Genomic DNA, 10,554 nt, shown 5'->3' on the forward strand with positions numbered 1-10,554 from the left:
GCTCATTTCAACTAAGATCAAAGAATGAAAATCCCATATATAGTTTGATCGATATTAGAGAATGAGGTTGGCTTAGTAAGTTGTATATATATATATATTAAGGTAAAACACACACACACATATATATATATTGTGGCTTTGAATTAGTCTTAATAATAAGTTTATTCCGGATCCAAACATCAATGTCAGCCACATATAAACAAGGAAAACAAATCACAACCCCACAAAAATAACTGACTTTACCTTATATATATTGAACAACATCAAGTGTAGATTATTTGAAGCAAAACTGAAAACTAACAATCAAAACTCGAAAAGAAAAGAGAATAATAATAATAACAATGGCGATGGCCAAGCCTGTTATCATGTTTGCTTCAGCTGTGTGCTTGTTGTCTCTTTTCGGTTTGGCTCACTGCGAGCCTCGGCTCCTTGTGGAGGGCAAGGTCTATTGCGACACATGCCGCACTCAGTTTCTAACCAAGGCCAGCTACTACATAAAAGGTACCTCTACATTTTAATGTCCCAATACATGTACTCAGTTCAGGGCTGGCTCTGCATTTCGATTATGGTCGTATTCTATAGTTACGATTTTACTATATATATGTCTTTTTTATTTTGTCAAAAATCTATTTTAAGGTATAGACACTTATGACTTCCCCCTTTATGCCCTACCGTAATAATTCCTTTGACATTACGACCTTTACCACAACGATGTTGTCCATAGATCGAATTATTTTGTAGATTGGATTTCACTTGTCTACGGCTCCTTTGCGTGTGGGATTGATAATTTTAAAAAAATTGAGATCTTTATATATGTAAAATAAAATGATATTTTTTTTAAATTTTAGAGTTTTATTGTGCGGGGCCTATATACAAGCCGGGCTTGTCTGTGTCTTAGGTTAGAGTGCAAATTACACGGAGTATCTAATTTTAGAGATGTGATTTAATTTTTAATCATTTTTAAAAAAAATTATTTTTATACCCAATATTTATTTGAATCTCCTATTTATGTCTAGTAAGTTATAATACGAGAAATGTCAGTAAAATTTAACTGAATTTATTTAAAGGCTAATTTTAGTTAATTAATCTTAAAACTGCATTTATCAAGTAATCTCTAAGTTAGACGATGAGTTTTTCTTGTTTTGTATTATAAATGACGATGTTAATTTGCATGCATGTATGGTTGGATGGTGGATCGACAGGGGCGAGAGTGAAGTTGGAGTGCCGAGAGGACGGAAAGGAAAGCGTGACGCTGAGCGCGGAGGCCGAGACGGACGAGGCGGGATCGTACAGGATTCCGGTGGAGGGAGACCATGAGGATGAGACGTGTGGGATTCAGCTGGTGAGGAGCGATGACCCTGTGTGCTCGGAGATCAGCGAGGAGCCGTACCAGCAGCACAAGGCCAGAATCAGCCTCACAACGAACAATGGCATCGCCTCTCCAGTCCGCCAGGCCAACCCTCTTGGCTTCCTCGTCAACCATCCTTTTCCTGAGTGCAAAGACATCTTACGAGAACTCGGAATGACTCAGTCTGATCTCGTATGAGACTCACAATTTCTAACCAAAACGACAACGTTTTCATTGTAATGTCTTATTATTTTCTGCATGCTTCTCAACCAACCGCAACCAATAATTAATTAATGACTATATATAGCTTATTATTATTGATTTCCTTTTTGTTAATTTGATCATCACCAAGTGATCATTTTGTTTGTACTAGTATTCTTTTCTTTCTTTTTTTTAATATATTTATTTATTTATATCATAAATGTATAATAAACTATTATATTATATTATTCCTTTGTTTGTTTAGATATTATTATATAATTCGAGTAGTAGTACGTATAGTACAAGAATATATATACTGCGCAGCTATGTATATGGCAAAATATATACTAAAGATAGATAAAAAAGAAAGAAATTATTCTTAAATTTTAAAGGAATTTAAAGTCACACATGCATCTTAATGGCTATATAAATATATACAATTGGGGTTGGAATCTCAACTCTTAATAATATATTATTATTATTATTATTATTATTATTCCAAAGGAATCTCTTCTCTTCTTCTTTCAAAAAAAAGAACTTTTTGAAGAGAATTGGTTAGATTAAGGTCAGTTACCACAAACAGAGAAAGGGGTGTTTTGCTTTCCCCTCACCTGGTCAGATATGGTCGGATATATCATATAAATATAAATATGTATATAAATATATATATATATATATAATTATACACACACACATATGCATATTGTTCCTTAGTTAATTATTTAGGATAGAAATAGAATAGAATAGGAGTGATCCAATTTGGAAGTGCAAACTCAAATGGGTTGTGTCCACTTTGTCTCTCACATTTCCAACACAACCCACCTTATCACCACTACTACTCCTTCTACTTCTCTACAAAGTACAACTCATGAGTTTCTATCATTTTGTATAATTACTACTACTACGTACTCCATAAGATAAGCTTATCCTATCATATATCACACACATTCATATACACATATATACTCATATCATGTATGTATCTAACAACTCGACACTTGGCTTCCCCACTTCCAAAAATCTTTCCCACCTACTCGATATGGGTAGGTAACTAATTGTTACCATTGTTTTTATAAAGTATCATTTTGGTACTTTGTGTTTACAATAATACTCATTTGATATCTTTTATTTTGAAATCAAACTGCTCTAAATTATATAAGTTTCAAATTCAAATTTAATTATTTAATTACATATAATCGATGATTATTTTGTCGTATTTACATAATTTTATTAATCAAATCTAGTATTATTGAAAAAAGAAATTATCAAAATGATATTTTGCATAAACACGCGGTAATAAATGAGTAAATTCCTTATATTATATATATTAATGTAAAGAGAGTTGAAATGTGTACGGGATAAAATGTCATGATTATAAACAAAGAGAATAATATGATTATTATAATGGGGGTGGAAGTTTGTCTATGATCCGATCAGCATCAAATTCTACTATAGATAATAGAGTATAGTATGCTTAATATATAGTGGCCAAAGGGATAATCCTAATAATGATAGGGATTATCATAGCAAAAGCATATATATATATATATAAATGTATAAATGTAAAAGATTGATAATACAACCCATTTACATATTTAGTGGGATTCTCATTCTTATTCCCACCACCACCAACCAAACACATCAACTACAACTAGTATACTATAGTACTACCTCACTCTCTTATTCTACACCTATTGGCCTCTAACATTTTATTTTGGTTTCTTCCCAACTTTTTCTTTTCTCTTTGCTTTGCTTTGTGGGACCCTTTTTCACTGAGCCATCTTTTCATTTTTATTTGATGTTTCACACTCATGAAAGTTGGAGTAATTATTGCCTTTTTCTTTCTTTATTTCTTCTTCTTTTTCTCCCCCTTCTAACCATGATATCCCTTTCTCCTTTTGGATTCAAGAGCCATTATTGAAACGAGTAAGTTTTTGTTTTCTTCCAACTTTTATCAACTCCTTTCTTTCTCTTTTTTAAAGAAAAAGAAAAATTATTACCAGTTGCCTACTTTGACCAGCAATTCTAATTACTCAAACAAGTATGTCTAGAACCATTGTTATCTATTCATATGTCTTATATGTTAATTATTAAAGCCCTGATGACTTTCTTCTCAGTATCTTATATTGTTATGTGCTGCTTTAAATATGATATACATGTCTGGCTTATAATTAGTACTGTTGCATTGTAAGAACTCTTACATTGGTAGTTGACAAACTGTTCTGTGATGTTTTGATCAGAACTCTAAAGGGGACAAGACCAAGATCTCTCTGTGGTTACTTTTTCTTTCTCTGGGGGGAAACTAACATGCCTGGACTACTACTTTCCAACTGGCTTTCAATAAAGCTCAACTTAAAATGGCTTATGCTTCTTCTCCTGTTATTAAGAACCAGTTCTCAAATAGAAGATCCTGATATAGAAGCAGTAAGCTCAAATTTCTTTAGTATTAACAGATTAGAGATGTGCTTAATGAATCATAATCATTATTATTATATTGATGTTTTTGTTCAGATTATAGCTCTGTCTGGTTTGCTGAGGTCACTGAATGATTCCAATGGTAGAATAACAGATTGGAACATCAATCTTGTGAGCCCATGTTTCAGTTGGTCTCATGTGACTTGCCTAGGTGGAAAGGTTGTATCCTTGTAAGTGCAAGCACAGCCACTTGGAGTGTTATAAATGTTGATTCACTATTGATTAAGTTCTTTCCAGTTTTATGAGATTGCTACTGCTTTATTTGTATAGGTTGCATGCAGTAGATTCAGTATGTGAATGTTACTTTGCAGGAGCTTGCCTTCAATTGGATTTACAGGAACCCTTTCACCAGAAATTACTAGACTCAAATCTTTAGTTTCCTTGTAAGTTATCATTTTGGCCAATACAGATTAAAAAAAATATTAAAATAAATAAATAAATAAATAAAAAAACTTCATGCAGAGACCTTCAGAACAACAGTTTGAGAGGTGGTTTACCTGATTACATTGCCAACTTAACTAAACTAAAGACTCTGAATCTTGCCAACAATGGTTTCAGTGGCTCTATACCTGTGACATGGGCTCAGCTTTCAAGTTTAGAACATTTGTAAGCTTATAAATTTTCCCTCTGCTGAATCTGTCTTATTTTGTTGATTTTTTCCACTCTGACTATAATGAATATATATATATATATATGTGTGTGTGTGTGTGTGTGTGTTTGAATTGTAGGGACCTTTCATCTAATGACTTGATAGGAAGCATCCCCACGCAACTCTATTCCATTCCCACTTTCAAGTAAATTTCATTACAAATTTTGTTTATCTCATCACATAATGATGTCTGCATTGTACATATTTCTCTAGTTGATTACATAAATGATGTTTAAAGTTATAGAATTTTGCCAGTTTTACAGGAACACATCTTTCTTGTGGCTCTAGCTTGGAGCAACCTTGTGTTTCAAGCGATCATCCTCAAGGTTGATTTACTCACTGTGCTCTTCAACTCTTTTAGTCTACTTTCTATGCATTATGATCTAGTTTGAACTCGGTTGTTAAAAATGTTGACAGTTTCAACCAACAAGGGACAAATTGGAGCTATTCTGACTTCTGCAAGTTGTGCTTCTTTTGTACTTTTTTCCATTGGAGCTTTCTTTGCATATCGATACCATCTTCGCCAGAGCAAACTCAAAGAAGATGTGTTCGTTGATGTAGCTGGTAAACTTTTGGCAGCTTAAGGGTGCAATGAGTTTAGTAGTGTAGAATAAGCAATGGCTGACAATAGTCATTTTTTTTTTATAAAAATTTAGGTGAAGATGACTGCAAAATCTCCTTAGGCCAGTTGAGAAGGTTTTCTTTGCGCGAAATTCAGCTCGCTACAGACAACTTCAGCGAGAGCAACATGATTGGACAAGGAGGCTTTGGAAAAGTGTATAGAGGTCTCCTGCTAGACAACACTAAGGTTGCAGTGAAACGCCTTGCGGATTGTTATAGTCCTGGTGGTGAGGCTGCATTCCTCAGAGAAGTTGAGCTCATTAGTGTGGCATGCCACCGAAATCTATTGCATTTGATCGGGTTTTGTACAACCTCAACTGAGAGAATCCTTGTTTACCCTTTTATGCAAAATCTCAGTGTTGCATACCGCTTGAGAGGTATTGTTCTTATTAGTCTGCCATTCATGTCCTCAACTTTTTAGCTACTAACAGCTATGTATGTATGTATGCCTTAGATTTGAAACCGGGTGAGAAAGGCTTGGACTGGCCAACAAGGAAGCGTATTGCTTTTAGTACAGCCAATGGTTTGGAATATCTGCACGAGCATTGTAATCCAAAGATTATACATCGAGACTTAAAGGCTGCAAACATCTTGCTTGATGATGATTTTGAAGCTGTTCTTGGAGACTTTGGTCTGGCTAAGTTGGTTGATATAAGGATGACTCATGCTACCACTCAGGTCCGAGGCACAATGGGTCATATTGCTCCAGAATATCTATCCACTGGAAAATCATCAGAGAAGACAGATGTTTTTGGTTATGGGATAACACTTCTCGAGCTTGTCACTGGCCAGCGCGCTATAGATTTCTCACGGCTTGAAGAGGAGGAGGATGTTCTTCTTCTTGACCATGTAAGTTTTTTAATCTCATGTGATAACTCACTGGCTTGGCTGCAGACTATTAATTGGTAATTAGCATTGTTGTGGCTATGCTATGGCCTTTTGACAGATCAAGAAGTTGCAAAGAGAGAATAGGCTGCATGATATAGTGGATGGAAACTTGAAAAGTTATGACTTAAAAGAAGTTGAGACAATCATTCAGGTGGCTTTGCTCTGCACCCAGACATCGCCGGAGGAGCGTCCAACAATGGCTAAAGTTGTGACAATGATGAAGGGAGTAGGTCTGGCTGAGAAATGGGCTGAGTGGGAGCAGCTTGAACATATAAGAAATCAAGAATTCCCACTTCATCCTCACCAATTTCCTTGGTTGGATGAAACCACACATGACCAAGAGGCTATCCAGTTGTCCAAAGCAAGATAGGCTTTTCATCATATGTAAATTTATAGAAAGGGAAAAAAAAAACTAATTATATGGGATAGGGAAACCGAAGGGAAGGAAAACTATATGAAATGAGAAAGAAAGGAAACTTTCAAGTCTGTAATCTGCATATTTAAGTCTTACAGCCTTGTTATTATACACGCAGCTAATTGTTGCTCTAGTCTAGTAAATGTGTTTGCTTATGGTTCTTGTTGATCTGTCTCTTCTCTGTTTTTTTTCATGCATATATAACTTGTATCTGCTATTTCAGATTCTTTTTCGATTGTTGTTTATTATAAAAACTGGCAAATATAGCAAAAAAAAAAAAAAAAACTCTGAATACAGAACTAGCTCTTGGACAGTTTTTTTTCTTTCAAAAAATTTAATCTTACAAACTAAATATTCAAATATTAGCACCCCAGAAGAAGCATCTACAAGAAATAAAGTGAATTTTATATACAACAACTAATTGAATCTCCGAACATTTTCTTTCTCCTATTGAAACGTTTGACAAGTCCAAGAAACCATTTCAGTTCTCTTTACAATACACATACATGCCTATGTTGTTCCTTCTTTCACTCGCTTCCCCTTTCAATAATTCGGTTTTGTCAGAACTCTTCTAGTGCCTCTTCATCAGGTAAGATCACGGTTAGAAGAGAATACTTGACCCGGAGAGAAATTTTACCCTTTTCAACGACGAGTCTTGCCCCAGAAACAGCCCAATATCCAGGAGAGTCCTGTGGTCCTCTAGTCATTTCTGTAGTGTCAACAAACTTCAGAAGTTTAGGTGCCTGGGATGGAACCGGAGGGCCTCCAGGGTACACAGCCGAGTTCATGTTAACGTCAGAAGGTTTTGGAGGAGGTTTTTGAGCAGTCGAGAAATGAGTGCTAATCAATGTTGAAATGATTCCAGATTTCTGTCCCAATCCAGGGGAACCATCCCACTCATGCTGTCTCACAGTTGTTGCTCCTACAACTTTAGCAAAATGCAGTCTCAAGAATAGAACTTTCTTCAAACTGGAGTCTCCAACTTCAAAGTGAGCCCCAGTGACAACAGACAGATCATCATTAGCCTCAACAGGGGCTGTGCAGACATGAGAGAAGCTCTTCCACTGAACCTTCTCGAAGTACCTGCGGTCAGAGGAGGGGCGTGAAACGTTCCCATTTACTTCCTCCTGGAGTTGGAAGGTATTCGGCAGCGATGAAAGGTGCTGCAAGTGGATTGCTAAGCAGTTGCTTCTTTTGCCTTCTAGATACAAGCGAAGACCAGTCACCGGCTTCTTACCCACATCAACCTATAACAATCATCATAACAATACTAAGATAAGAAAAAAGACAAGATGAGGCGAACAGGGAAAGTAGAAAAGGCTGTGCAACGTTTATATCTTCTTATATCAGAAACCACAGTGCTCAAGAATGCAATTCATCTATATTATTGTTTTATGAACAAAAAAAGAAGGAACAAGTAGAATTACCGGAGTTGTGTTAACATAGAGCTTAGGCCCCATGAAACTAAACTGCAAAGATGCACCACCTTGTGGCCTCTTCTGAGGACCAAGGGCAAGCTCACCAAATACTGGTGCCCACTGCCTTGGAAGTTGGAAATCCAAAAACTGGTGCAGCTCTTCGACTGGTGGTTTATCTGCAGAATCCAGAAAATGGAAAAACAAAATTCAAAACGGTGTTCATGGTTCATACTAGCACTGTAATAGAGAATCAAACGGAGTACTATAATATGAAAGGGTCATGCTTACATCGAAGGTAGAGATTAATGGCATGGCTTAAAAATCCACTCCCATTAATGCCACTCAGCAATGATGTGATGGGAACTAAAGACATGGAGATTACATCTGGATCGAAATAAACAGTTTGACACCACTCATCGTGGGATAGATATTTTTGTAAGTTTCCACCTTTCCTCTTGCAGGAGAATTTAGTATCTTGCATCTGAAATATTTAGAAAAACATAAGCTGTTAACACTAAACGATCTAAGTGATACTTTAAAACTGAAGTTTGAGAAGGCCATGGAAGTGAAAATAAAAAGTAGAAACACTAAGAAATAGAATGCAGTACCATATCTAACATGGAGGAGGTAACTTAAACTTGAATTTAGATTGGAATTACATGTCTGGATACAGTAAAGTTTTAGATTGGGAAACTTTTCAAATAATTTAATGTTACTAACCTTAAATTGAAAGGTTGTTAAAACCTTTCATTATATAAAAAAAATAAATAAATAAAGGTTCATATGAATCATATGGATAACCTAGAAACTATTGGAAACACAAAACAAGCATAATGAATCAGTAGTCTCTTCCTGAATCTGTACCTCTATACAGGAATAAGAACTGGATGGAATAGAGTCCATGATGTTTCGGCCCCGGTCCTGGAATAACTGGAAAAAAAAGAAGAAGATTAAAATAAGTTGGTTAAACAAAATAGGTATAACAAAAACTATGACATTCTCTTCCAGGTAAATATGTAAATTTGCTTAAATCAAGTCTGAGAAACTTTTGTGTAATCTTAAACTGCTCAGAGAAGCTAAACATGTTAGTTTTAATGTTCAATCCGTTATCATTTTTTTTCATTGGCGGAAAGGACAGAGTATTAGATGGTTCAAACCTTGTCTCTCATATTGGATTTATCAGAATTCTTATTGTGTACATCCACAAACAATTTGTCAGCCATGTCCTTAATTTTTTTCTGTAGATCAGCTGGTTGGAGTGGTGATGAATGTTGCTGCTTCACATAAATTGTATCTTTTCCTCCCATTTTCACTCCAACAATTACATGAGTACCATACTTTTCAATAAACCTGTAAATGAAAAACATTAAAACAAACACTTTGAAGCCAAAGCTTTTAAATGAAAAATAAGAAACTTTTCAAACAGTCAGTTGAGCAAAAATAGAAAGAAGTAAAGAGCCAATCAGCCAACCTTGCCAATGCAGCAGGATCCCATGAGGAGGGAACGGCTTGTTTGACATGATCACGCAAAAGGTGCTGGGATTTGTCGAGGGCAATGGTGTAGAGAGTGATATAAACTCCATCAAAGGCAAGAGCCTTGGTGTTGGCAGCGTCTTTCTGCCAACCTCCGGTGAATTCGAAAGCAGTGTTGAAATGACCAGTTGGGATTTTCCCAGAAAGTGATAGATCCTGGTTAAACTTCTCTGACATCTACACAACCAAATCAATAAAATTATATCATGTATATAGCTATAGATATAGAGAGAGAGATGGGTACCAAGTACCAAATTAGCAAAGCAACGGACCTGTTGAAAAGAGAGAACATCTGAGCCGAGCCTCATGCGCTCGCCTTTATCGCAGTTGATGGATTTAGGAACGTTGGGGATACAAACACCGCCGGGAATTGCAATATCCCGAACGACCCGGTCACCCATGGCGATGAGACGAGAGTCGGGGGAGGAGGAGGAAGCTTTACAATACTTGAGGCGCAAGTCAAGGGTGAGATCAAAACCCAAACCAATAGAACGGATGGCAGACTCGGCGGCGGCTTTCTGGGCGGCGGAACGAGCCTTGGCAGCCATGTCTGAACGAACAACCTCTTGGAAGATATTACTCCAACCAAAAATATCCCAAAAGCCCGATGTGGAGAGAGAAAGACGAGAGAGAGAGAGAAAGCGTGACGAAGAAGAGGAAGTGGGTGGTGAAGAAGGAGAAAGTGCGGGGGGACTGGTCAAAGGCTTGGAAAGATGAGGAAGAAGGAGAAGAGAAGAGAGAGAAAGTCAAAGGATGAGTGCTGAAACAGTGCCTAGAATCGCGTACGGTCGGCTGCATGGGGCATACTCTGTTCCTCCATTGTTTATATATTAAAAAAGATAGAAAAAAAACAGGGGTCTTTGCATTCACTCTTTGATTTATTAATATTGTTGTTGTTGGTGGATGAAGAAGATAGTGTTACACTCAATAAATAATTTAAGTTGTAATTTTAGCATTACAAAAACACTGATACACTAACTAAGATCATTTTCTTTTATTTATTTTG

General features: G+C 36.3%; 3 protein-coding genes across 7 annotated transcripts; 2 read left to right on the forward strand and 1 right to left on the reverse strand.

Annotated features, from left to right (window-relative positions):
• The first annotated feature begins 295 nt into the window (after positions 1-295).
• On the forward strand, positions 296-1,716 carry LOC133790199 (olee1-like protein). Its single transcript, XM_062227737.1, has 2 exons — positions 296-501; positions 1,203-1,716. Exons 1-2 carry the CDS (start codon positions 342-344, stop codon positions 1,544-1,546), a joined length of 504 nt encoding a protein of 167 aa, XP_062083721.1. The 5' UTR covers positions 296-341; the 3' UTR covers positions 1,547-1,716.
• A 1,628-nt stretch (positions 1,717-3,344) lies between these two features.
• Positions 3,345-6,763, forward strand: LOC133790196 (probable LRR receptor-like serine/threonine-protein kinase At5g63710). 5 transcript variants are annotated; one of them, XM_062227730.1, is made up of 11 exons: positions 3,345-3,475; positions 3,790-3,973; positions 4,061-4,194; positions 4,336-4,407; positions 4,487-4,630; positions 4,753-4,818; positions 4,929-4,999; positions 5,091-5,237; positions 5,330-5,671; positions 5,749-6,143; positions 6,241-6,763. In XM_062227730.1, exons 2-11 carry the CDS (start codon positions 3,857-3,859, stop codon positions 6,550-6,552), a joined length of 1,800 nt encoding a protein of 599 aa, XP_062083714.1. In that variant the 5' UTR covers positions 3,345-3,475; positions 3,790-3,856; the 3' UTR covers positions 6,553-6,763. The 5 variants fall into 5 exon arrangements, with proteins under 5 accessions (XP_062083714.1, XP_062083715.1, XP_062083717.1 ...); XM_062227731.1 differs by lacking the exon at positions 3,345-3,475 and adding an exon at positions 3,483-3,590; XM_062227732.1 differs by lacking the exon at positions 3,345-3,475 and adding an exon at positions 3,659-3,677.
• Positions 6,764-6,889: 126 nt separating this feature from the next.
• On the reverse strand, positions 6,890-10,276 carry LOC133790198 (MACPF domain-containing protein At4g24290-like). Its single transcript, XM_062227735.1, has 7 exons — positions 9,821-10,276; positions 9,487-9,725; positions 9,173-9,365; positions 8,880-8,945; positions 8,304-8,496; positions 8,025-8,191; positions 6,890-7,844 (listed from the first exon to the last, which is right to left on the reverse strand). The coding sequence occupies exons 1-7, from the start codon at positions 10,094-10,096 to the stop codon at positions 7,158-7,160; spliced, it is 1,821 nt and encodes a 606-aa protein (XP_062083719.1). The 5' UTR covers positions 10,097-10,276; the 3' UTR covers positions 6,890-7,157.
• Between the last annotated feature and the right edge of the window lie 278 nt (positions 10,277-10,554).

The sequence above is a fragment of the Humulus lupulus genome, chromosome 7, assembly GCF_963169125.1.
Source record: "Humulus lupulus chromosome 7, drHumLupu1.1, whole genome shotgun sequence".
Taxonomy (NCBI): domain Eukaryota; kingdom Viridiplantae; phylum Streptophyta; class Magnoliopsida; order Rosales; family Cannabaceae; genus Humulus; species Humulus lupulus.

What these genes read in the sequence shown, in the direction of transcription:
- LOC133790196 (XM_062227730.1), top strand. Translation starts at nt 3,857, where the DNA reads ATGCCTGGACTACTACTTTCCAACTGGCTTTCAATAAAGCTCAACTTA. An exon ending in TGTGTTCGTTGATGTAGCTG is followed by an intron (nt 5,238 to 5,329) that starts GTAAACTTTTGG and finishes ATAAAAATTTAG; the next exon opens with GTGAAGATGACTGCAAAATC. An exon ending in TGTTGCATACCGCTTGAGAG is followed by an intron (nt 5,672 to 5,748) that starts GTATTGTTCTTA and finishes TGTATGCCTTAG; the next exon opens with ATTTGAAACCGGGTGAGAAA.
- LOC133790198 (XM_062227735.1), bottom strand. Translation starts at nt 10,096, where the DNA reads ATGGCTGCCAAGGCTCGTTCCGCCGCCCAGAAAGCCGCCGCCGAGTCT. An exon ending in AATCCAATATGAGAGACAAG is followed by an intron (nt 8,946 to 9,172) that starts GTTTGAACCATC and finishes TTTTTTTTCCAG; the next exon opens with TTATTCCAGGACCGGGGCCG. An exon ending in TCTATGTTAACACAACTCCG is followed by an intron (nt 7,845 to 8,024) that starts GTAATTCTACTT and finishes TGATTGTTATAG; the next exon opens with GTTGATGTGGGTAAGAAGCC.
- LOC133790199 (XM_062227737.1), top strand. Translation starts at nt 342, where the DNA reads ATGGCGATGGCCAAGCCTGTTATCATGTTTGCTTCAGCTGTGTGCTTG. An exon ending in GGCCAGCTACTACATAAAAG is followed by an intron (nt 502 to 1,202) that starts GTACCTCTACAT and finishes GTGGATCGACAG; the next exon opens with GGGCGAGAGTGAAGTTGGAG.